The sequence below is a fragment of the Nannospalax galili genome, unplaced genomic scaffold (genome assembly GCF_000622305.1).
Source record: "Nannospalax galili isolate Female #2095 unplaced genomic scaffold, S.galili_v1.0 scaffold209, whole genome shotgun sequence".
In the NCBI taxonomy this organism is placed as follows: Eukaryota; Metazoa; Chordata; class Mammalia; order Rodentia; family Spalacidae; genus Nannospalax; species Nannospalax galili.
Window position 1 is genome coordinate 1,539,966 of NW_008360319.1, and position 26,445 is coordinate 1,566,410.

Genomic DNA, 26,445 nt, shown 5'->3' on the forward strand with positions numbered 1-26,445 from the left:
CGTTCAAACTATTTGCACCCTGCCACCCAAATCTGTGTTTGAGTCTTCTGAATCTGCTCCAAACATGGTGTTTGTTTATTCTGTTTTGTAAATGTCACTACCCTTTAGGACATTTGCTGCTTTATCTTTTTTTTTTAATTTAAATTTTTATTTATTTGTTTTTTTGGTCTTTTTGAGACAGGGTCTCCCTGTAGTCCCAGCTGGCCTAGAACTCACAGAGCTCCACCTACCTCTGCCTCCCAAGTGCTGGGATTAAAGTTGTATACCACCATGCCTGGCCTCCTGCTTTATTTTTTTTTAAAAACTCTAAGATAAATTTAGATTGTAAATGATATTACTTCTAAGATGTTAAAATTCAGGCAGAGTTCTACAGGAAGAGCTAAGGAAGGCTGGATTCACACAGATTTGTGTTAGGTCGCTCATCGAGGGGGTTTCTGGGGAATCTGAAGTTATGATTCTCTCAGAATATGTTTAGCAGCTGGAACACTGTGCTGTCATCTATGGGAATATCATGAGCCATTTTCTCCTTTTTTCATAGACGTATCTTAATCACATCTACCCTCCACTCCCTCCCTCCACCTCCCCCTGCCTCTCGCCCCAGTTTTCTTATTTTCTTTCAAGTCCTTCCACCTTTCGGTTGTGAGCCTGAGCCTTTAACGGCTGCGCCAGCTCTCCAACCCATATCCCTACTCTTTTTTTGGTCTTTTTGAGACACAGTCTCCCTGTAGCCCAGCTGTCCTGGAACTCACTATGTAGACCAGGCTGGCCTTGAACTCACAGAGATCCGTCTGCCTCTGCCTCCCAAGTGCTGGGATTAAAGGCGTGCGCCACCACGTCTGGCCCCATACCCCTACTTTTTAAAAGAATATTTTATTATTTTTATTTTAGTGTATGAGTGTATTGCCTGCATGTGTTTAAGTGCACCCATGCTGTGCAGTGCCCGCAGAGGTCAGAAGAGGGTGTTGGATCCTCTGGAACTGGAGTTATGAATGGTTGTTAGCAGCCATGTGGGTGCTGGGAATCGAACCTAGGTCCTCAGGTCCTCTGCAAGATCAACCAGTGCTCTTAACCACTGAGCCATCTCTCCAGCTTCATGAACTCATCTTTTTTTTTTTAAATTTTAAAAAGTTATTTTTTATTTTATCTGTATGCATGTATTGCCTGCATGTAGGTAAGCACACCCATGCTGTGCAATGCCCATGGAAGACAGAGAAGACAGAAGAGGCTGTTGGATCCCCTGGAACTAGAGTTACAGACAGTTGTCAGCTGCCATGTGGGATGAACTCATCTTTTTAATACCCCCCCCCCTCAAGAAATCTGACGAATCTGTCTCAAAACTGGAAGGGACTTCGGGAGCCAACATTAAGGAGGGAACTTGGCTAACCCTACTGGGCAAACTCTTTCTTGGCAAGGCTATCCCTACAGTGGGTAACAGGGCTTTAGTATAAACCTTGGTTACAAAGTAGCTAAGACAGAAGGATAGCCCTTGTCTATATCCACCAACAGCCTTCTCACAATTGGCCTTCCTGTGTAATAACAATGAATACGTGATTAGTCTTTAAGGCCAAGGTGACATTCAACAATACGTGGATTTTCACAGTAAACCAGGTCCTGGGCTTGGTCTCAATGGCAGCTTGACTCACCAAAGCTACTTCTTGATTAATACACCTCATCATCTAAAAATACATCAACATTCTGAGGCTTCTTTGCAAAATGTTTATTTTCTTCAGGTGGGTTAGCAGGCTCTTTTATAAGCCACGATAATACCCATTTGTTATTAATTACTCAAAGGAATAACCGCAAGAACTGTCAAGGGATGAGATGTATATTTGTACACATTTCCCAAACCATAAACCTTTAGGGCCATTTGAGAAAGCTGTAGAGCTGAGGTACGATGTAATCCCTGTAATTTCCGTCAATGAAACCTTTCCCACTATTGTGCACAAACCAGCAGGGAACATGGGTTCCGAACACTATATCCGTCCTGTAGTCCTTCTGTAGCCCTCTGAAAGGGAAATGACGTGTACAGTTAGGAAACAGACCACACATGGGAGCAAGGCAGGGCTGGAAAAGACACCCTCTTTCCCTTGTTCTTTGTGCCCTTCTTCATACCATCTTTGCCCACCCCTGCCCTTCCGTGCTTCTCAAGTTAAAAGAGATGTCAGTCTGGGGGTTGCTGTTGGAAGGATGCAGGATAACCCACGTGTCCTTGGATACCTCAGATAGTCCTTATGGAAGTCAATCTGTATGGACTCTTTTTTTAAAAAAAGATTTATTTTTATTCATTCACAGGAGCGCTTTGCCTGCATGTATATATGTGCACCTTGTGTGTGCCTGGTGCCCTTAGAGGACACCAGAAGAGGGTGACAGATCCTTTGGAACTGGAGTTAAAATGGTTATATGCTGCCATGTGGGTGCTGCGAATTGAATCCAGGTCTTCTGCAAGGGCAGCGTGTGCTCTTAACCACTGGGGTATCTCTCCAGCCCCTTTATATGGATTGTTCCAGCAAGGTAAAGAGTAGCAAATTAATGCAACTAAAAAAGGACAAAAATGAAATTCAGTGCTGTAGGCTAACCTGTGCTACCTGAAGAATAAAGCCAAGCCAGCTTTTGCCTTCACCTTGCAGACAGATGTTTTATTTAAGGATGATGTCAGTGTTTCTGAGCAAATTCAAGATCCCACTAGAAGGATCAAGAAGCTAATGTTTTTAAAATGTATGGCACACTGCCATTAGTGAGCTTTAACAGTATGGAGCGGGTCAGTTCAATTTCAATTATGAATCATGGGGCATCATAGGTGCTCCAGGAAACTGAGGCTCACCATTTGCCTTTAATCATACACGCTCTTTTATGAAGCTTCACATGAGGTAAGACTGCTACTAAGTGGGTCTCACCATTGCTTTATGCTGCCAGATGCCCATTCTTTAAAACTTTTTTTTTTTTTTGTCTTTTTAAGACAGGGTCTCCCTGTAGCCCCAGCTGGCCTGGAACTCTCTATGTCAACCAGGCTGGCCTCGAACTCACAAAGATCTGCCTGCCTCTGCCTCTGAAGTGCTGGGACTAAAGATATGCACCACCAAAGATTTTAAAATATTTAAAAAATATTTAATTCTATATGTATGAGTGTATTACCTGCAAGTATGTAATCGCACAAGTATGTAATTGCACCTGTGTCATGCAATACCCATGGAGGCCAGAAGAACTGGAGTTATAGACAGTTACTTGCCACCATGTGCTGCTGGGAACCAAACCCAGGTACTCTGCAAGAGCACCAGTGCTCTTACCCCCGAGCCACTTCTCCAGCTGTGACTGTTGCCCATTCTTAACTCACTGGTCACTGTCTAGCAAACCAATACCACTAGATGGTATACTCATGAAGAATCCAATGTTTTAAAAAAAATTTATATTTTTAGCTTATATGTATTAGTGTTTTGCCTGCATGTGTGCAAGTGCACTGTGTCATGCAATGCTTGTGGAAGTCAGAAGAAGGCGTTGGATGCCCTGAAACTGGAGTTATGTGTGGTTGTTAGCCACCATGTGGGTGCTGGGAATCAAACCCGGGTCCTCTGCAAGAGCACCAGTGCTCTTAACTGCTGAGCCATTTCTCCAGCCCAAATCCAATGTTTTAATTCACAAATCTATTTTGTGGTAGCACATACAATTTTATGATTTCACTATCATTGTGAAGTTACATTTTGTTGGCATTTCTGTAGAATCATTTCTAACAAGGAAAAGTAGCTGCTGTATAAAATAAGAAGACAAAATGCTTTAAAATGATATCAAATCAGGCATGAGGGAGACAGCTGTTCCCAGACAAGACTGGGAAACGTTTTCAAGGATTTATAAGAATTTTACATTCAGGGGCTGGAGAGATTGGCTCAGTGGTTAAGAGCACTGGCTGCTTTTGCAGAGGACCAGAGTTTGGTTCCCAGCACCTATGTGGCATCTAACAACGGAAACTCCAGTTCCAGCAGAGTCAGTCACCACCTTCAGGCCTCCTCAGGCATTGCATGCATGGGTTGTACCTGCATACACGCAGGCAAAACACACATAAAATAAAAATAAATAAAAAATAATTTTATACTCAGGACTTATAAGTGTCTAAATTCTCACTCTGAGATGAAGCATATGGAAGTGATTTGTGTAAGAAAAACTACAGAAAAGCGTGCTCAGTAACCCATATTAATAAAGAAGCCCTCACACAAAACCTACACGCACCTTCTCTAGTGCTGTGCTTAACGGGTGTTTTCTGATGTCAACTTAAAAAAATTTTTGTTTATTATTTATTTTATTTTATGTGTATGAGTGAATTGCTTACATGTATGTGAGTGCACCCGTGTCGTGCAATGCTGCAGAGGTCAGAAGAGGGCATTGGATTCCCCTGAAACTAGAGTTAAGGATGGTTTTTAGCCACCATGTGGGTGCTGGGAATTGAACCCGGATCCTCTGCAAGAGCTGTCAGTGCTCTTGACCGCTAAGCCATCTCTCCAGCCCCTGATTTCAACTTTTTCAGTTATCTAACTTGTGACTTCAGGACTGCCAGTGTATACAGATGAGAAGAGTAGATTGACTAACCTTGACATCTCATGATGCGTGTGCACACATGCATGATCATTATTTGCATTTAAGCAGGGCTGTCTGAAGTGCTCTTACACAGATGTTATGTATGTGTCTATTGCCAATGAATTGTGGAGTGTGACGACATAGTACTTAGGATTGGGCTTTGCGTGCTCTCCTGTCTTAGGCATTCAAGTCCTACCTGGTGACGGTCAGCTTATGTCCTTTCACTTCCATGCTCGCCTCTGGCTTTGCCGGGTCCTTTCCTGGTCTCTCATTGAAGATATGAATCTTCGGCTCATGCATGAACTGGCCTAGCAACACAAAATTCAGGCTTTTAAAAAATATGTAATCCAAGACCTGTCATTGAGTCCAAGAGACATTTTCATCCTCCAGAATCTCTTTATACATGAGGCAGATCTACTAGACCATTGATACATTACTGCCCATTTGACAGCAGCAGGTGAGGTCAGTGATGGAGAATGTGGTTCATATCACAGGAAAAGGTCAGTTCGAGATGTCACATACTCACATCTAAAATCTTCTTATAATGCTTATTATCACATACCTCCTAAACCAGGTCACCTTTCTTTAGTTAAAAGAAAAAATCTTAGCATAAATCTTAAACTGTTTTGTCCCTCCTCTTAACTTGCTACATCCGTGCCACTGAAACTGTAATCCTGATGCCGTGGTCTATAAGGGCCACCACACCCTGTCCACCCTTCTATGGTGGATCCTCTGATTGTGCATGCTCACCTGCCACCTTCCCAACTTCTAACCACAGTCATCCCAGGCACCGGTGCCCGATGGTGAGCACTTTACCTAACAGTCCATGTGTACTGGGTGAAAACTTGTTTGTGGGTGGAACATAGATGCCCAGAAAGTCTACGTTGACTGGGTGTTTCTTCCACACACGATGCAACAGAACAGAAAAGGACATCTCTTTATCCAGGGTGAGAGTCACAGATCGTCCCTTCTTCACAGAGACAAGCACTCTAGTGTGAAAGTCAACATAGAACTAGTTACTAGATGATTCCAGAACAGACAGTTTATTACAATTTTTTTTGTCCTTTAGAGACAGCTGGTCTGGAATGTGCTATGTAGACCAGGCTGGCCTCGTACTCACAAAAATCCATCTGCCTCTGCCTCCCAAATGCTGGGATTAAAGGTATGGACCACCATGCCAGACAATTTTATTACATTTAAAATCACTTTCCCTTTCTTTCTTTCTTTCTTTCTTTCTTTCTTTCTTTCTTTCTTTCTTTCTTTCTTTCTTTCTTTCTTTCTTTCTTTCTTTCCCTTTCCTTTTCCCTCTCTCCTCCCCTTCTTTCCTTCCTTCCCTCCCTCCCTCCCTTCTTCCTTTCTTTCTTTCCTGGCACCACCTGCTGTCTTCCTCTAACTTTGAGTCAACCACATGACTCAAGGTCTTGTGAGTGGTTATTGTGTGTGACACAGCATGTGAGTAGAAGTCAGAGGACAACTTGTAGAAGCTGGTTGTCTCCCTCCACTATATGGGTCCTGGGACTGAACTCAGGTCATCAGTACTGGCAGCAAGCATCTTTTTACCTATTGAGCTGTTTTGGCCGCCCCAGAGCATTTTTTTAAGCAAGTCATCATCAGCCCTAGTATAAACTCTCCATCTCTCCAGTGAGAGATTCACCATACTTGTGCTATGGGATATTGCGTGTCTGTAAAAACCAGTGGACAGGTTGAGTGTGGTGGTGCACGCCTTTAATCCCAGACCTTGGGAGGTAGAGGCAGGCGAATCTCTGTGAGTTCAAGGCCATCCTGGTCTACATAGTGAGTTACAGGTCAGCTGGGGCTCCAGGAAGACCCCGTCTCAAAAAGATCAAAACAAAACAAAACAAAATAAAGAAAACAAAACAATAAAACTAATGGACAGACCCTAAATTGGAAGATACTGTGCCTAAGATGGGCTTGCAGCATGCTCTCTGATACGATTAGCCATAGATTTCAAGAGATGGATCCGTGTAGTGATCTACATATATATGTATTTGAGCACTTCTTGTATGCCATGCACTAGGCTAGTCACCGAGACACAGTGAGTTTTGAAACATGTTACCTGTTACAAGGGACAGCGTAGTGGGTAAGAACAATTTCCCCGAGCCTTAGTTCCTCGTGTTTAAAATGATGCTTGTTTCTACAGTCACATGTCAAGGGAAGATGGAAATCAGGATTGTTCTAGTTTGTTCTTCATTGCTGTGACAAAATACTCTGACCAATACCAACTTGGGGAGGAAAGGGTTTATTTGTCTTACATCTCCCAGGTCACAGTTCATTTGGGAGCCTGAGGTAGGAACTCAGGGCAGGAACCTGGAGGCAGGAGCTGGAGCACAGGCCATGGAGGAACGCTGCTTACTGGCTTGCTCCCCTGGCCCCTGCTCAGCCTGCTTTCTTATGCAACACAGGCCCACCTGCCCAGGGGTGACACCACCCACAGTGGGCTGGGCCCTCCCACACCACTCATCAAGAAGATGCCCCTCAGACATGGCCACAGGCCAGTCCTATGGAGGAAATTCCCCAATTGAGGCTCCCTCAACCCAGGTGTGTCAAGTTGACACTAAAGCTGTCCAGCACAATGATGGTATAACTTGCCTCTGATTTGCAACATGAGCTGTGTCAGACCAGGACAGGCGCGATGCAGAAGAGCCATGACTCAGGGTGATGGTCTCTGTGCTGATTTCGATTTTCATATTTTCATGTTGGAAATAAAATCCCAGTTTTCCAAAGTAGGTGCTTAGTTTTCCGTTCTCGGGCTTTTTGGCACCAATAAGCTGACCATTGACTAAAATCCCTGTAGAAGAAAAGATGTCTTTCTCTCTCATGCACCACCTGTTTATAACGCATGTGTGGGCACCGCAATTTGCATTTGTATAAGTTGACAAGTTGAGAAAATTATTATTTTGTTCCATAATTGAAATATTTCCTTTATATATCTCTTGCTACTGTTAATACGTTTTATCATAAAGTAATTAAATCAAAATAACACCAGCAAGTTCATGCTCTGAATATATATTTTGAACACTAATTGCCTAAAATAATATAGTCATAATTTAATTTCTCAGCAGTTATCAAAGTTTTAAAACTATAGAACTTCTATTAAGATGAGAAAGGAGTCCCAGGCAGCACAGGGAGGCATGGCAATTATGTGATTATTTAATTAAAACGTAATCTTTTTTTTTTTTTTTTACCTAATTCTGGATCAGACACCAGGCTAAGGATTTTTCCAGGTTTTGAGTCAATATTGAAACAAATATTCTTTTGGCTTTTTGGCAGGTAAATGATGAAATGTGGGTCGTTTTCCACTGAAAAACATACAAGGAAAATGAAAACATATGACATTGTGAAAAAAAAGAAGACGACTTTTGTCACTGTTAGTTTTTGAGATAGGAGCTTGTGATGTAGCCCAAGCTGTCTGTGAACTTGGGTCGTTTTGCCACAACCTCCTCAGCTCAGAGTACAGGCATGGACCTCCACTCCTTATATTTCCCTTCATCCCACAAACCATCAAGTTCATGCTAGGTGATCAACAAACACTTGATTTCTTGATTTATGTCAAAGTTAGGCACTAGATGGCATTGTTAAAGTCTAAAACAAATGCTTCTTTTAACTTGATAAGGCTAAAAATAGATTGAAGCTCTCCATAGCAACTTTACACATTCCCGAGAACCTAAGGTCAAACAGTAGCTGGAGTTTATTGAACTTCTACAAGATATGATATAAATATCTATAAATCCCATATTATAGATGGGTTAACTGAGACCCGGAGAGGCGTCAGTGTATGGCCCATGGTCATGTGGGCAGAATTTGACTCTAAGACAGTCTGACTTAAGGGCAGCCTTTTTACATCATACAGAAGAGACTAGAAATGTGTAAGAAGTCTTGCATTCTTCCTGGGAAGAGCACTTTAAAGTAGACAGTCCACATTAGCTTTCTGCAAAAGCTTTACTCTGCAAAGAGTGGCTCACGCTGTGCGTCGTAGCCCTTGGAGCCATTCACTGTACTCTTCCACACTGGTTCCTCTTCAAGAGTGTGGATATAAGGCTCTCTATCAACAAAAAAACAGGAGTAGAAAATTGTTTGGGGCCCACAATAATACTTTTACAGATAAGCCACAGCAGCAAGACAAGATCACTTAACCAGTTCACTCAATGTCCTTCTGAGTTTCCTTTATTATGAAGTGATGTTTGGTGTGTGCAGATAAACTCTTGGAATGTTTCTTCTATTTTGTTCTGTTAGGAGATGAAACCCAGGGCTTTGCACATGCTAGGCACTACCACTGACTGACACCCTCAGCCATTACTTTTGTAAGACAAGATATTGCTAGTGGTCCAGATGGACCTCAAACCTATGATTCTCCTGTATCCACCTCCTGAGTGCAGGGATTTCAAGTGTGTGCCACTCACCCAGTCTGGAGTTAATCTTTATTTTTACAAAATTATTATATTTTGTGTCTGGAGAGATGGCTCAGCGGTTGAGAGCACTGGCTGCTCTTGCAGAGGACCTGGGTTTGATTCCAGGCACCCACATGGTGGCTAACAACCATCTGTAACTCTGGTTCCAGGGCTCTGACGCCCTCTTCTGATCTCCTTGGGTATTGCATGACACAGGTGCACTTACATACATTCACACATAACACTCATACACATAAAAATAAAAGATTTTTTATTTTTAAATTTTATTTATTATGTTTATGGCTGTCGGATCCCCTGGAACTGGAGTTACAGACAGTTGTTAGCTGCCATGGGGGGTTCTGGGATTCAAACCCGGGTCTTTTCCAAGAACAACCAGTGTTCTTAACCACTGAGCCACCTCTCCAGCCCCCATAAAAGATTTTTTAAAAGTTACTTAAAGTCCTCTGCAAGAGCAGCCTGTGCTCTTAACCGCTGAGCCATCTCTCCAGCTGAATTTCTCTGATACTTTGATATGAAAGTCTATTACAGGGAGTCTAGAAATCTGCACTTTCAACAGGAACTACCCTTCTGTTTCTGTTTCAAACAACTCCAGTTCAAGTTCCTCAGTACCTCCTGTAGGGAGAGGGGCTGGTGCTCTTGCTGAACGCTGAAAGTCCTTCGTATAAGAAAAAGAAAGAAAAGCACACACAGCCTTTCTCGGGGACTGGATGACAGCCAGGCAGTTGTGATCTCTGGGCAAAGGCAGCAGTTCAGGGAGCCTGGTAAACTGAGGCGGAAAGTCTGGGCCAACCTCCAGCTGCATTTGCTTTTAGTTTTCTTTCTGTCGACTTTAACAAACACTAACTATGAGGGTCACACAGCTGAACAATATAATTTTAGTCTCTCTCTAGCTTTGCTGTAGCTAATACCCTGATGCATATGTCATGATGAGAACAGCTGCCTCACTTCTCAGAAACTGGAAGCTCTCTTTTGTTGAAACCACTGACTCTTCCCTTGGACTTGCCCAGTATGTCTGATGGGTGACCTTATGATATCAGAGGGCTCACATTGCATCCTCAGATGATGCTAACACTTCCATTTTCTGAATGTGTGTTCCACAGTTAGGACGATTATGTGTAGTCCGTATAGATTCCTTCACCTCCAATCATCTTTCTTCACACACTGAGTCATTCTATGTCTTTGTCCTATAGTTATCCCCAAATCCAAAGGGAGGTGGGTTTGAGATTTTGGTGCATTGCTTCCTCATACTTGGCCACTAGATTTGTAAGTAAACTCTATCTTTTGCAAAACTGATCACTTTGGTGACTGACAGGTAGGTAAATCGCACGCTTCTGTAACTCTGGGATCAGGAGAGAAGATGCATTTCATTTTCTTCCTCCAAGTGGTGCCTATGTCTCATGCTAAGAGGGAACATACCACAGAGGTTGATAACTGCTCAATGGAGTCACAGGGCCCAAACTCCAAAGAATACATGCATGTAACTGGCTTTCAGACGGTCACATCTAATATACGTGCCTCCCATGTATTGTTATGCAGGAAGCGTTGATGCATTTTAGATCATAAATTGATAGTTCCTACTCAGCAATAACGTCCACTCACTGGGCAGCTGGTAAGTGCAGGTGCTGTTCTATACATGATTTCACATTTAATCAACAACTACTCAGCCTGTCATGGAAGTGAAACCGTGCTCCGTTAGTCCATTCCCATGAGAACAGCATCTCTTATTGCAGAAGGTTCATCTCATACAGCTGGGAACTAAATTGACTTCCTCCAAATTCATATACTGAGGCCTAATTCTCAATGCGACGGTATTTAGGCATGAGGCTTTGGGAAGTCACTAATTTCCATGAAGATATGAGGCCCCATTGATGAGACTAGCACCCAAAGAAAAAGGTACACCAGAACGCATTCTCTCTCTCCCTCTCCCCAACTCTTTCTCTCTCCCTCCCTCTCTCCCTCCCTCCCTCTCCTCTATTTCCTCTTCTAGTGCATACAGAGAAGGCATCATAGGAGCACCTAGGTACAAGGCAGCCAACTACAAACCAAGGAAAGATGCTTCAGAATGAAAATCCACCTTGATCTTGGCCATTCATCTCCGGCCAACAGAATGAGATAAATGAATGTCTGTGACTCAGATGCCTCAGTTTTGGGTATTTTCTTATGACAGCTGCAGCAAAGGAATGCATGGAGCTGTTCTTTCAATAGAAGACAATGATGCTTGTAAGAGTTATCTTGTCCCCTAGGAAATGGTGGGTTTATTAATCTATGGAGATGTGCACCAGGTTCTCGTGGGTTTAGAAAAAGGAAATGCTCTTACCTCTTATCACGTGTGGAGGGGGCGTGGACTCAAGTGGCTTAGCTCCTACTGCAAGCATGGCCATCACTGGTGTTGGAGATGGGTTGGCCCAAGATGGGATGGAGCCTGAAGCGACTTTGCTGCCATAATACAGGGCTCCTGTGTGGAAGAACCACATCCATTTGTTCCCAGGTTCACTCTTCCATAGAAACTGCACAATTTTAAGGATATGTGTTTTGTACCCTCCTTTCCCCAGCCAGTGGTTCCTAGCTAAGGCTTTTCCCTTCTCCTGCTTTAAAAAAATTTTTATTTATTATTTTTATTTTATTTTTTATGTGTGTGCATTGTCTGCATGTAGGTAAGTCCACCTGTGTCATGCAATGCCCACAGAGGACAGAAGAGGCTGTCGGATCCCCTGGAACTGGAGTTACGGACAGTTGTTAGCTGCCATGTGGATGATGGGATTCGAATCCAGCTCTTCGGCAAGAACAGTCAGTGTTCTTAACCCGAGCCTTCTCTCCATCCTCCCCCTCCCCACTTTTTAAAACGCAGAGATAGACATCAAAATTCGGATTTTGCACTTGCAAAGTAAGCATTCTACCACTGACTTACAACCTACATTTGCTGTCTTTTTATTTTGGAATCCTCTCTCTTATTCTTTCTGACATTGTGCTGCAGGAGGCTCCAATACAGTTATTGTGGCACCCAAGACTATACAGGGGTCTGCAGTAGAAGGAACCCCTCTGCTGGGCACAGTGACACAAGCATATAATCCTAGCACTCAGGAGGTGGATGCAGGAAGACCACGAATTTAAGGTCATTCTGGTTAGATAGAGAGCAATTAGTTTGGCGCCCACTAGAACAAAATTAAAAACTCCGAGGATCCCTGTATTGTATGAAGGCTATTCTCAAGACTTTGCAGGACTATGGATAGTTTTCCTCCCTACGAAGGAGGGAAAGGAACCAGTAAATCAGAGGTCCTTTTAGCCTTGGCTACGCACACCCTTGGACATTTCCGGAACCTTTCTATGATCATTTTCAAGGATGTTTCTAGATCCTCAGCTTCCATATACACTCTTTTCTATGAAGTGTGTGTGTGTGTGTGTGTGTGTGTGTGTGTGTGTGATGTATCTGTGTGCTTGTGTGCATGCAGGTGCACATGTGTGTGGAGGCAAGAGGCCAACCTTGGTGTTGTTCCTCAGCAATTGTCCACCTTGTGCTTTGAGGCAGAGTCTCTTACTGGGACCTATGCATATCTGATTTAGGATAGGCTGGCTGGCCAGCAAACCCCAGGGATTCTCCCATCTCTGCCTCCCCAGTACTGGGCTTATACCTGCTTGCTGGGTATTGAAATCAGGCCCTCATACTTGCAAAACAACCACACTTGCAAAACTTAGCCATCTCCTTAACCCTTTTTTCCTAAGAAATTCATACGTTTCCCCTGCTTCCCCAACCAGACATTCCAGGAACCAAAGCACGAGTTAAAATGGTGCAGTGCCAAGAAAAGAAGGAATGCATTGCCTCTGATGAATCCTTTCTCAAGTAAGCTGCTTTCCCATCCTTTGCTTCATTAGGGTTAAAGGACTCACACTGTAAGGCGATACACCATTAAAGTTTTTCTTTTTAAATATTTTATTTATTATTTTTATTTTATGTGTATGTGTGTATTGCCTGCATGTAGGTAAGTGCAACCGTGTCGTGCAATGCCCGGGGAGGACAGAGGAGGCCGTTGTTCCCCTGGAACTGGAGTTACAGACAGTTGTTAGCCGCCATGTGGGTGCTGGGATTCAAACCTGGGTCCTCTGAAAGAACAACCAGTGTTCTTAACCCCTGAGCCATCTCTCCAGCCATTGTTTTGCTTTTTGAAAATACTTTACTTTGCCGGGCGTGGTGGCACGCACCTTTAATCCCAGCACTTGGGAGGCAGAGGCAGGTGGATCTCTGTGAGTTCGAGGCCAGCCTGGTCTCCATAACGAATCCAGGCCAGCTAGGGCTACAGGGAGACCTTATCTCAAAAAGACCAAAACAAAACAAAACAAAACTTTATTGTATTTTTTGACAGGGTCTCCGGTAGCCCCAGCCTACCTGTAACTCACTATGTAGACCAGGCTGGCCTTGATCTCACAGAGATCCTCCTGCCTCTGCCCCCTGAATGCTGGGACTAAAGATGTGTGCTACCATGCCCATGGCATTTAATATATATATATTTAAATATTTTATTATTTTTATTTTATGTGTGTGAGTGTATTGCCTGCATGTATGTGAGTGCATTATTTTAATTTAAAATATATGAGTGAATTGCCTGCATGTACGTAAGTGCATCCATGTTGTGCAATGCCCATTGAGGACAGAAGAGGGCATTGGGTCTCCTGGGAGTGGAGTTACAGACCATTGTTAGCCACCATGTGGGTGCTGGGAACTGAAACCTGGGTCCTCTGTAAAAGCAGCCAGTCCTTTTAACCACTGAGCCATTGCTCCAGCTCCTGTTTTTTGAGATAGGGTCTTGCTATGTAGCTGAGGCCTTGAATTCACTATGCAGCTCAGAGTGGCCTGAAATTCCCAATCCTCCTGCTTCAGCCTCTGGAATTCTGGGATTCAGGTGCCTGTCACTTGTCAAAGTTGAAGGAACAAGCTTGGACGCTTAGGGACACAAGCTGAGAGCAACGTATGAGGTGGGGATGGGAGACAGCAGGTGCTGAGCCGTCAACATGAGATAAGAAGGTGGCTCTGAATTGTTGCCCCACCAGGACCCAAAGCACTGACCTGAGCAGCAAGAATGATCCTGCGGTGGGGCATCAGCTAGCATGCGCTCGTCCCCAGCATCATTCTCAATCACCATGGCAGTGAGCGGGGTCACAATATGATGCTCTAGAGACATCTGCAGGATTGTTTTTGTGATTTTCCTTTTGATGGCAGCTGTAGGAGCCAGACTTCTAAATTCAGGAGACAGAAATTGAAGAACATTGCATCACTATACCTAAGGGTAAACTCATGCCCCATACTTTCCATCCTTCCTTCTGATATGTCAGCCAAGACCTGGGCAGAGAGTGAGTGTGCCTAAGGCAAGAGAGAAACAGAACTAATTGGGTTTCTATTTGTTTTTCATTGTATTGTGTTGTGTGTGTGTGTGTGTGTGTGTGTGTGTGTGTGTGTGTGTGTCTGTATGCTTCTGGGCCATGGTATGTGTATGGAGGTCAGAGGACACCTTGTGAATCCTGGTTCTTTCCTATCATGTAGACCCAGGGATCAAACTCAGGTCAGCAGGTTGGCAGACAAGCACTTTCATCCCCTGAGCCATCTCACTGGCCCCTCAAGGGATTATTTCTAGAGATTTAATTTTTCAACCCACAGCCTACTCAACTATGGATGTCTCATATTAGAGTTGTAGGTACAGTTGTGACTACTGATGAACATGCATTGAAATATAAATTAGTAACTTACATTAGTGTTTAATCTAAGTGTTATATGATTGTGGATAAATAGACATACACATATTGCAGTATTCTATGGAATAGTTTCACTGCCCTAAAATGCTCTCCTCTATGCACTGCCCTCTCCCCTGAACTTTTGGCAACCATTGATCTTTTCACAGGGCTTAAGAAAAAAATCAATATTTGACTTCTGCAGCAAATATCTCCATGCCTTTAAGTAAGTACAGCCAATGTACTTCTGCTCAATGGGCAGGGATATTTCTTGCTGACTTCAAAGCCACGTGTTTTTTTTTTTTAATAATCTTAACAAAATCAAGGATTTTCTCTGTGAGTTCAGTTATGCAATGGTTGCAGGGTTTTTTTTTTTTTGGGGGGGGGTCGTCTTTTTGTGACAGGATTTCCCTTTAGCCCCAACTGGGCTGGAACTCACTGTGTAGACCAGGCTGGCTTTGAACTCACAGAGATCCACCTGCCTCTGCCCCCCAGGAGCTGGGATTAAAGGTGTGTGCCACCACGCCTGGCCAGGTTACAGTTTTTGTAATCTAGTCCCTGTGACCTTATTCTATCGTTCCAGGAGTCTGATCTAATTAGTGGAGTGGGAGGTTTTTGAATTATAACTTCTGGCAAATATCACCGTGAAATTGTGATGCACATGGCAACGAAGCATGCATCAGTTTAGCAACAGGTTTTAATGCTAGAGAGCTGAGATGCAGCTTGAGTGAGAAGGCAGAGGTGATATGGATGAGTATTAGAGTCTTTCTTTAGGGACTGTCATAGTCACATAGTCAGAAATTTCTCTTTGGACCTGTTTACAGGAGTATATGTAAGATGGGTGTGGTGGCAGATACACTTAATCCCTGCACTCAGGAGGCAGAAGCAGGCAGATCTCTGTGAGTCTGAGGTAGCCTGATCTACATAGTGAACTCCAGCACTGCCAGAGCTACATAGTGAGACACTATCTCAAGAAACATAAACAAAAAAGAGTCAATGTAAATGGACTGACCACACACTTGGCTGAATCTAGTAGGTACTATACTGACTGAAAGAAGTCAGAAACCGATGGTGTGGTTATGTGAAACAGCAACAGGCAAAACCAATTGATGGCATTAGATGGCAGCACAGTGGTTTCCCCAGGAAGAAGGAAGGAGAGTAAGGGGGACCGTTCACAGTTCTATATCTAGATCCGGACTGTGGTTAGATAGGCGATGTATGTAAAAATCCATTAAACTGGACACTTGAAATTAATGCATTCCACACACTCCTTATTTATGTAGGAAGTGCTGGCATGGTGGTACACACCTTTAGTCCCAGCACTTGGGAGGCAGAGGCAGGTGGATCTCTGTGCGTTCAAGGTCAGCCTGGTCTACATAGCAAGTTCCAGGCCAGTTGGGGCTACAGGAAGACCCCTGTCTCAAAAAGACCCCCCCCCCGAAAAAAATCAGTAAATAAAAAGGAAGAAAAGAGGTAGCTGAGCTTTTGTTAAAGTTCTGGGAGCCAGTAGATGTCAGTAATAATCCACTCTCTCTATTAGTTTGATGCTGTCTTGGTTCCAAATACTTTCTGTGCATGTCTTCAAATAGTCTATTTTGGTTGTTTTGCTTTGTAGTACTTGGGATTCTACCTAGAGCCTCGTGCCTGCTAGGTAGGCAGATGCTTTGCCACTGAGCTATATCGCCAGCCTTGACTTCAGAAATTCCAGAGGAACATTTCACCTTTGCAGGTCTCCATGGATCTTCTCTCCTTACCTCTCAGCTAGCAGTTGGTTGATTGTGAGATAGGCCCATAGTTTCTTGGTGAAGTCAGGGTCTGCATGCTTGTCTTTTGATAGAAAATCTTCCAAGTCATCCATCTGGCTCAGAGTTTCCAAGACTAGCTCTGTGTTAGTCTGGACAACGAAAGGGTCAGTTGGTGGACACCCAGGGGATCAGGATTACAGGTAATTCATGTTTGTAGTATCTGCTGTGCATGTATGAGGAAGAGAACCTCTGCTGGGTGGGTTAGGTGCATAAACACCAGAGACTGGGATTGGGTTTGGGTGAAGATTTATAGAATGGTTGAAAAGATGGGAGATGTTTTTGTCATAGCAGAAAAAAATCCTCCATTTTGTCCTGGGCCAGTCCTGACTCCAGGCTGTATCTATCTGCTTTGCCATTCTTCCCAGCAACACATCGGCTTTTCACAACCCTGACTATGGCCTGCAAGTATAATGAAAACAACTTCTAAAGTATACCCGAATAACTACTGCAGCAAGGTCTCTCTGACTTCTTTCTGGTCCAAACCGCTATTGTGATTTTTGCGGTTTTTGCCTTTATAAACTCTGTACCCCTGAGGTTCAATGCTGAGAGATTTTCAAGGGCCCTGGCCACTCTCCGTCGTGCACTAATAAAGGACTCCTTTTCCTTTTAATTGGCTTATGCATTCGATGGGGATCTGTATTCCTTGCCTTTTAATCCCGCTTCTGTTCTACACAGGTGAGGCTATCAATGCAGGGTATTAGCTGGTTAACAGGGACCGTGGCTGTGCCCAAGGGACCGGTTAGTACTTTTAGACTAAGCAAGGAAGCAGAGCTACCGAAGTGGCCGTGACGATGCTCTCTACTTCTGTTATTTTACTGGGGTCGAATCTTCCCGCCACCAAAATCTCTGAGCCTCCAAAGTAGTTGTGGAAACTGTTTTGAGTGACATCGGTTACTGATGCTTGGGGATAGTTAAACTGAACATTCCTCAGCAGTGGAGTAGAGACCTGGTTGTAAAATTTCTACAATGTACAGAAAAGAGGAAAAATATAAAGAGTTATCCGCATACCTTTGTAGATCTAAAGTATTTTTCTTTGAGGCTCTACACACAATTAGCAGATATCTCTTCATTTATTCACGTGGCTCTCTGGAATGATTAACGTTCCCATGGTTATTAGCTTTGAGACACTGACAATAGAGTTGATAGGAAGCTGCCTACAACTGAGGAACCTGCTGTTTTCCCCCATTTCTTATGATCAGCATGAAAAATCCATGGACGTGCATAATAATAAAAGTTATCCGGGTTGAAATTACCCACATCAGAGCCAGATGTCTTACCCAGTCTAAGCTTTAAATATGGTGCCATGTCCTGGCATCGTTTGGTGCTCCACTCAATGAAACGAAACACACAAGCCACAAAGGAGGATGTAAACCTAATATTTTTTTCTAGTTTCTATCTCATCATAGTTTTTTTGTGGTAGATAAGCAAATAAAAATGTAATTGATACTGAAAGTGTAAAACTTCAGCAAAACTTCATTGATTCAAAATGGCCATTCTAACTGTATAAAATTCACTGAGCTGTATAGTTTGGGACCGGGCAAGTGTTTGAGTGACTTCCTTGAACTGTGTAATGTTTTTATTTGTGAGTTATGTAGAATAAAGTGATTTTATTTAAAAAATAAAATAATACCGTGTGTGTGCATGTGTGCGTGTGTGTGTGTGTGTGTGTGTGTGTGTGTGTGTGTGTTTGAGATAGCATCTCATTATGTAGCCTTGGCTGGCCTAGAACTTGCTATGCAGACCAGGCTAGCTTCCAGCTCACAGGGATACACCTGCCTCTGCCTCCTGAGTGTTGGGATATTAAAGGCATGTGACACCACACTCACTGGGTGTGGCGGTGCACACCTTTAATCTCAGGCAGAGGTGGATGAGTCTTTAGGAATTTGAGGCCAGCTTGGTCTACGTAGTGAGTTCTAGGCCAGCTGGGGATACAGGGAGACCAAGAGAGAGGAAGAGAGAGAGGGAGAGAGAGAGAGACAGAGACACAGAGACAGAGAGAGAGACAGAAAGACAGCAAGACAGAGAGAACTTAGACATGGTTTTGTCCATTCTATATTATAAAATGATACGCAAAACGTCAATGCACTTCAAAGAGAAAAGAGGCGGCTATGGTAATGGGATGAGAAATTGCTCATGGGGTTACAGAGGTGGCGGAAGCTTGAGGTTGAGGGTGAGGGTCAGGCCTCCACACTAGTATGCAGCTCAGGCCCTCACTGCTTCACGTCTCACTCACTGCTCGTGGAGAAATCCGTGCAGGAGAATGTGTGAGAAGACAATTGAACACTTCCTTGAGTTTTGTTTTGTTTTGTTTTAGATAGAGTCTCCCAATAGCCCCATATGGCCTGGAACTCACTACGCAGAGCAGGCATCTCACAGAGATCTGCCTGCCTCTGCCTCCTGAGTGCTGGGACTAAAAGCGTGTGCCACCACGCCTGGCTACTTCCTTGAATTTTATGAGCAAATATAATAACAATTTTGAGCTCAGTTCAGGTGTCTTCTGAGGAAATCAGATACGGGTAGAGGGATGATTTTTCAGGAAGGGAGAAAAGAATTTGCAAGAAAATGTTACCTTGAGCTGGGAGGACGTGTCCTGGTTCCCATAGATCCTTTGCGCAATGCCTCGGTTTTCGTTGGACAGTCTTTTCAAAAAGTCATAGTCGACATCAAATCCTATCCCCAGACTGAACAGGGAGATGTTGTCTTGTATGTTCTGCTTTACATTTTTCTGAATTTTGGACAATTTTAGTTCACCTGAAGTTGGCAGTGACAGAAAAGAAAGAGGAACCAGTGTAAAAAGGCCTGTGGAATCCCTAATGAGGAGGGTTTAGAAAATGTATCAGAATTCAAAATAGATTTACCCTTTGGCCCAGTAACTTAAATTCCAGATTTTTTTTTTTAAACAGGGTCTCCCTGAAGCCCCAACTGGCCTGGAACTCGCTATGTAGATCAGGCTGGACTTGAACTCACAGAGATGGGCCTGCCTCTGCCTCCCGAGTGCTGGGACTAAAGGTGTGTGCCACCACGCTTGGCTGTTTTGTTTTACAAATGCACTTACACATGTTGGGCTGAAGTAGCAATGTTGTTTGGCTATCCCGACATACTGGAAAGAACCTAAATGTTTACTCACAGGGTAAACTTGGTTAGACTGTGGTTCAGTTGAGCAGGAAAATACCACACAGTCGCTCTTTATGTATTTATAGTGAATAATCTCAAAAACATTTTAATTTTTTTTGAAAAAGAATATGTAGGTTTATTTTACACATTTGGTTGAAAAGTAAATTCAAGAAAGTAAAATTTAATATGCACTCATCAGCCCCGAAGGAGGTGGTGCTCGATTTGGAGGGGTGATTGCTATGTCCAGATAGTCACCTATTTGGGACTTCTGTGACTGCAGGGCCATGGAATCATCAGTTCCCTTTAAAAATATGGAACGCTTCATGAATTTGTATGTCATCCTTGGGCAGGGGCCAGGCTAATCTTCTCTGTATTGTTCAAATTTTAGTATATGTGCTGCTGAAGAGGGCACGCATTTTAGTATTTTTATTAGCATGTTAATTCTATGTAATAATGGGTTTCATTATGACATTAAAATACAGTAACCCTTTGATCCAATAACTCAAACTCTAGAAAGTTTTTTTTTTCTTTTTCACAGATGTCCTCATATATGCTGAATTGACATGTGGGCAGTCATGCACAGCAACATTATTTGGCTATTTTCATCCACGTACATATTTACCCTATTATCCCTCTTTTGTACTCCTACTCCTGCTAAGCCCCTTTGTCTTTCCAGTTAGCCCCCTTCTAGCTTGATGTTCAAAGACATGAGTGTATGTGTGTGTGCGTGTGTGTGTGTGTGTGTGTTTGTGTGTGTGCATGTGTGTGGTATATATGTGAGATATGTGAGTGTGCAGATGCTCACAACTGTGGGCATACATCTGGAAGCCAGAGGACATCAGGTGTCTCCCTCTATCATTCTTCATCTTTGTGCCTTGAGACAGGAGTCTCTCACTGAACTGGAAACTTGTAGTGTTTAGGCTGGCTGGCCAGCCAACTCCTGGGACCCTCCTGTGACACCCACTCCCAAACACTAAAGTTACAAGCCGCCATGCCTCCCCACCATGATAGACTCTCGTTCCTCTGGAGCCCATAAGCCCAAGTTGCCTTGGTCACGGTGTTTTATCACAGCAACAGAGAAGTAACTAATGCAATGCCTTCCATCTTTCATTACTTTTCATTGTGTGAATATAAATCTTCTACTACATTAAAAAAAAACGATCACAACTAGGCACTTGTGGGTCTGAAGACTTTCTTGCAGAAGTTGGGGTTTAAAATACTTTAGAAATGCAGGCCTATGTCATTGGAGTTCACACAATGAGCAAGTTACATTCCTAAGAAGCAACAGCAACAATATTTGTCAATAGAAAACTGAACTGACACTTGCCTACTGTTGGATCTCCATCAGAAACCAAAATGATCAGCGAGACTGAGCTGGGGTCCAACAATCCCAAATTATTCGCTTCATTCAAAATGAAGATCGCTCGCAGCAGTGCTTCGTTGATATTTGTGCCTGTTAAAGTGACATGATGTGCTTTCCATGTGCCTTTCTCCCCCCCTCCTCTCTCTCATACAAATCACAACTTGAATTCAAGTTTGTCTGTCTTCTCTCTTCAGCAGTGCTTCGTTGATATTTGTGCCTGTTAAAGTGACATGATGTGCTTTGCATGTGCCTTTCTCCCCCCCCTCTCCTCTCTCTCTCATACAAATCACAACTTGAATTCAAGTTTGTCTGTCTTCTCACTACTTATATATAATTCATTCAACATCAAAATCATTTGATTTCTTTCTTTCTTTCTTTCTTTCTTTCTTTCTCTCTCTCTCTTTCTTTCTTTTTCTTTTTTTTATTTTTTAAATTTTTTTATTTTTTTGAGACACAATCTCCCTGTAACCCCAGCTGGCCTGGAACTCACTTTGTAGACCAGGCTGGCCTCAGTCTCACAGAGACCTGCTTGCCTCTGCCTCCTGAGTGCTGGGATTGAAGGCGTGTGCCACCATGCCCAGCATCTTGTATGTATTTTAAATGCTAATTTTAACACAATAAATTTTTGAGGCCAAATAATTACTAGGAATCAAAATGTTTCTTAGTGCCTTCAAAATTTGCTAGAATAAGTTACTCACTGTTGAAGGATATGGCTAGGAAAATATTTTGGTCTTCTCTCTCTCCTCTCTCTCTCTCTCTCTCTCTCATACAAATCACAACTTGAATTCAAGTTTGTCTGTCTTCTCTCTCTCCTCTCTCTCTCTCTCTCTCTCTCATACAAATCACAACTTGAATTCAAGTTTGTCTGTCTTCTCTCTCTCCTCTCTCTCTCTCTCTCTCTCTCATACAAATCACAACTTGAATTCAAGTTTGTCTGTCTTCTCTCTCTCCTCTCTCTCTCTCTCTCTCTCTCATACAAATCACAACTTGAATTCAAGTTTGTCTGTCTTCTCTCTCCTCTCTCTCTCTCTCTCTCATACAAATCACAACTTGAATTCAAGTTTGTCTGTCTACTAACTACTTATATATAATTCATTCAACATCAAAATCATTTGATTTCTTTCTTTCTTTCTTTCTTTCTTTCTTTCTTTCTCTCTCTCTCTTTCTTTCTTTTTCTTTTTTTTATTTTTTAAATTTTTTTATTTTTTTGAGACACAATCTCCCTGTAACCCCAGCTGGCCTGGAACTCACTTTGTAGACCAGGCTGGCCTCAGTCTCACAGAGACTACCTCTGCCTCCTGAGTGCTAGGATTAAAGGTGTGAGCCACCATTCCTGGCAGGATTAATGATTCTTAAGTGGACCAAGAATGAATGAACCTTCTGGAAGTTTCCTTGTAGGCTTTAGGCCAAACCCACTTACCTCCACTAGGTTGGATTTTCTCAATGTATCTCTTGGCATCTGCAGTTTGTGTTTTAGTAGCTGAAACTAAATCATTTCTCCAGGTTCGAACATTGTGGTTAAAATCAACCACAGAGAACTGGTCCTCGGTTCTCAGGTCATCCAATATGGTTTTCATTGCTTCCACAGTCTACTTGAAACAAGAACCCAGAAAAGTCTCATTACATAAACTCCAAGACTAAGAAGACGCTAGGAAGACCTGTCCTTGGTCCTAGTCATCCTCGAAGTGCTGGCCCAAGATAAACTTAAAGAAAACTTTTGTAAATCACTTCAGTCAGCACAGACCTGTCCCTTATATGTTCTGAATATGTATTGTTGGACTTGGGATACTCAAAATTTGCCTATCTTCTTAATTTTTTCTTGTAATTACTTCCTTTCCAATTTGATTGATCCTAGAGTAAGTTAATCATTACAAAGTTGAGATACTCCCTCAGTGTTGCCTGACACATAGTACGCACTTCACAAATATTTGTTGAATGAAGGAAGAAAAGAAAGAAGCAATGAATAAACAACTGTTTCTAGAGTGATGACTTTTTAAAACAGGGGCAACTGGCGCTGGAGAAATGGCTCAGCAGTTAAGAGCACTTACTGCTCTTGCAGAGGACCCGGGTTCAAAATCCCCACACCCACACAGTGGCTAACAACAGTCTGTAATTCCAGTTCCAGGGGACCTGACACCCTCTTCTGGCTTCTGTGGGCATTGCATGACACGGGTTTACTCACATACACGCAGGCATAACACTCACACACCTAAAATAAAAATAAGTAATACAGTTTAATTGGGGCAACTCTTCTCTCAGGAGCCAGTGGGCAGTGCTTACACCTGTGTATGTGCTTGCATATGGAGGCCAGGGGTCAGCCTCAGGCTTCCTTCCTCGGGTGCCATCCACATTGGTTTTTGAAACAAGGACTCTCATTGGCCTGATACTTGCTGATTATGTGACGCTGGCAGACCTGTGAGACCCCGGGGGTCTGCCTGTCTCTGCCTCCCTAGCACTGGGATTACAAACACATGCCACCATGCCTGAGTTTTTCTTGTAGATACAGGGACTCAAACTCAGGTTGTCATACATGCATTACAGGGGCTTTATCAACTGCTCTGTCTTCTCAGCTCATTTTAATTGTCATGACCAGCATGGAGACTGTGCACAAAATGATAGGCATATGACGAATTTTAAAAGTGGATTGTTACTAATGGTAAGATATTAAAGTTAAACATTAACCTGAGAAGTGCTCAGAGTGAGAAGAGGTTATACAGAGATCAAACTTTTTGAAAGGCAAGTTTTGAGACACAGAATAAGAAAGAGAGGGAAGAGGAAGAAGGACGTCGGGAGCCAAGGATTTTCACAAGGAAGCGTTGATGGGGGGTATCGGCCCAGTGAACACACGGTAATCTCACAGCCTTGGGAAAAGTTCACAGCCTCGATATGTAATCAGTTTCTGAGTTTTAGCTCAAGGTGGGGAGTCAGGGAGGGCCTCAAACTATTACATTGTCAAGGTAGGTGGGAATACCACCTACCTCTGTAAACAAGGAGTACTTGCCTGTTTCATCTTAATTCCCCACATTGAGCCACTAACATCGATAACAAAAAGGATGTTTTTAGGAATTGGCTCCAGGTTCTCAGGAGCAAAGAAGTGCACAAAATAGCCGTTAAATACCTGAAAAGTAGAACACATATGAGTCAGGTGATAGTCCATGTTGGAAGGTAGGGAATGGGGACTTGGGGACGACAGAGGAGAGGTGGGCTCTGGGAGGAGGAGGCAGAGTGTTCATGACGATGAGAACAGAGATGGAAGAAGCTTGGCATCATCCCTCCCGCTCTCCTGATGCTCCTTTTGTTCCTCTGTTATGTGGGGCTAAGCCTTCTTAGCAGAGCTCCATTCTATTCCATTCTGCTCCATTTGAATTTACCCAGTCTATCTCAAGTCTCTGTTCCAAGCAATGGTAAATCTGGCAATTTTTGCCCTTTTCAACCAGTGAGGATACAGAGAACTAACAAGTGTTTTCAGTATGGTGTGACTAGGAAAGTAAAGGACTCCAAAGCTAATGGAGAAGCATCTAACTCAGATGAAGACATCTTCTCTGAAGAAACAGGTTCCATACTGGTACCTGAGGCTGCGTTTAGGGTTAGCCCAGCATTATGGGAATCGGGCTCAGTGGGGATTACAAGCACTGGGTATAACGGTCAGCTTTAATCGTCTACTTGACAGAACCCAGAATCACCTGGGAAAAGAGTCTCAATGAGGCATTGTCTGCATTGGTTGGCTGGTGGGAGTGTCCTCTCTGGGGATTGTCTTAATTAAGTTGATTGATGTGGAAGACCTAACCTACCATGGCAGCACCATGCTCTAGACAGGGGGTCCTAAACTATATAAGAGTAGAGAAATTGAACTTAGTACGGACAAGAGAGCAAGTGAGCATATGTGCACTGAGTTTTCTTTGCATTTGACTGTGGATGTGATGTGACTGCTTCAAGGTCCTTACTTTGATGGACTATAACCTGGAATTGTGAGCCAAGTAAGTCCCTTTCTCCCTAAAGTTGCTTTTTGTGTGGGTATTTTATCATAGCAACAGAAATTAAAGGACAGCATGCCGCTACTGTGCCTGGCTGTTTTATGCACATTCTGAAATCAGACTCAGGTCTTCATGTTTTCCAGTGCTTTACTGACTGAGCTGTCTCCTGCCCTTTTCATTTAGTTTTTACGACATAAAGGATAACTCTTAGCTGCATATCAGAGAACTATGAGCCTAGTCACTTCTTTGCAGCCTGAACAAGGGTCTTGATAACTGGAAATCACACATAAGCCAGGGAGTTTGTTCAACAAGGAAGTGCCCTTTGGCCTCAGCTGTGCAGTCTCCCTGGAGCTGTTGGCACTTACCTCAAGCTTCCCGGTTGTATCCTCTCTGTTGACATCATATACCACCACCAGCTCTCCATCTACTGCGGTCTCGGAGCAGTTAGAACATTTTCTTTGCTGTGCTACTGTGGGCTTGAAGGAGACATGGGCCTGGAAGGGACAGGGACATCAGAAGCTGGTCTTTGCGCCTGGCCCCTTGCTGTATGAGAGCTTGGAAGCTGCACCAACTCATGCACCCAGGACAACAGATGCTGCCTAGAGGCATGCAGTCAGCATCAGTAGGCCCATTCCTGATGGAAGTGACGGAGCCAGAGCTTTTGAGGGGAGCATCCCACAGACTGTGGTGCTGTTTGTCAGGTATCAGGTTTCTTTTTTCTTTCTTTTTTCTTTTTGAGAGAGGGTTTCCCTGTAGCCACAGCTGACCTGAAACTCACTATGTAGACCAGATTGGCCTCCATCACACAGAGATCCACCTACCTCTACCTCCTGAGTGCTGGGATTAAAGACATGTGCCACCACACCCGGCTGGGTATCAGATCTTTAATAAAAGAGATTTGGGAGCTGGAGAGATGGCTCAGCAGTTAAAAGCACTAGCTGCTCTTGCAGAGGACCCAGGTTCAGTTCTCAGCACCCACATGGTGGCTAACAACTGTCTATAACTCCAGTTTTAGGGAATCTGGCCCTCTTCTGGCCTCAGTGGGTTTTGTCTGACATGGATGCACTTACACACAGGCAAAACATTTATATGCATAAAATAAACTTTAATAAAAGAGATTTGGGAGCTGGAGAGATGGCTCAGCAGTTAAAAGCACTAGCTGCTCTTGCAGAGGACCCAGGTTCAGTTCTTAGCACCCACATGGTGGCTAACAACTGTCTATAACTCCAGTTTTAGGGAATCTGGCCCTCTTCTGGCCTCAGTGGGTTTTGTCTGACATGGATGCACTTACACACAGGCAAAACATTTATATGCATAAAATAAAAATAAATAAATTAGAAAAACAGATTCAGAACATTTCCCCCCTGGATACCATAGAAGGGATGGCTACCAGCTCAGGAAAGAGTTTATGAGGAGGCTTTAGTAGACTTTGGCCTTTTCCTTGCCAATGGCCATTAAGGAAAGAGAATTAAGCTGGG

The 26,445-nt window shown here is 43.4% G+C and overlaps 1 protein-coding gene and 1 non-coding gene across 2 annotated transcripts in view; both read right to left on the bottom strand.

Moving 5' to 3' along the window:
- Nucleotides 1-1,702: 1,702 nt before the first annotated feature.
- The window catches only part of Itih2 (inter-alpha-trypsin inhibitor heavy chain 2), a 26,134-nt gene continuing 1,391 nt past the window's right edge, over nucleotides 1,703-26,445 (bottom strand). Inside the window, exons 2-15 of the mRNA XM_029559681.1 lie at nucleotides 25,333-25,461; nucleotides 23,995-24,111; nucleotides 22,414-22,582; nucleotides 20,958-21,083; nucleotides 19,086-19,267; nucleotides 17,292-17,477; nucleotides 16,466-16,605; nucleotides 14,053-14,222; nucleotides 11,311-11,448; nucleotides 7,770-7,883; nucleotides 7,174-7,372; nucleotides 5,380-5,552; nucleotides 4,760-4,871; nucleotides 1,703-2,005 (exon numbers count right to left, since the gene is read on the bottom strand). Coding sequence (XP_029415541.1) covers nucleotides 1,858-2,005; nucleotides 4,760-4,871; nucleotides 5,380-5,552; nucleotides 7,174-7,372; nucleotides 7,770-7,883; nucleotides 11,311-11,448; nucleotides 14,053-14,222; nucleotides 16,466-16,605; nucleotides 17,292-17,477; nucleotides 19,086-19,267; nucleotides 20,958-21,083; nucleotides 22,414-22,582; nucleotides 23,995-24,111; nucleotides 25,333-25,461 — 2,103 coding nt within the window. The 3' untranslated portion in view covers nucleotides 1,703-1,857. The remainder of the gene's footprint in view (nucleotides 2,006-4,759; nucleotides 4,872-5,379; nucleotides 5,553-7,173; nucleotides 7,373-7,769; nucleotides 7,884-11,310; nucleotides 11,449-14,052; nucleotides 14,223-16,465; nucleotides 16,606-17,291; nucleotides 17,478-19,085; nucleotides 19,268-20,957; nucleotides 21,084-22,413; nucleotides 22,583-23,994; nucleotides 24,112-25,332; nucleotides 25,462-26,445) is intronic.
- LOC115068763 lies at nucleotides 19,936-20,042 on the bottom strand. The gene has a single exon (XR_003848107.1). It is a non-coding gene; the product is annotated as a U6 spliceosomal RNA (small nuclear RNA).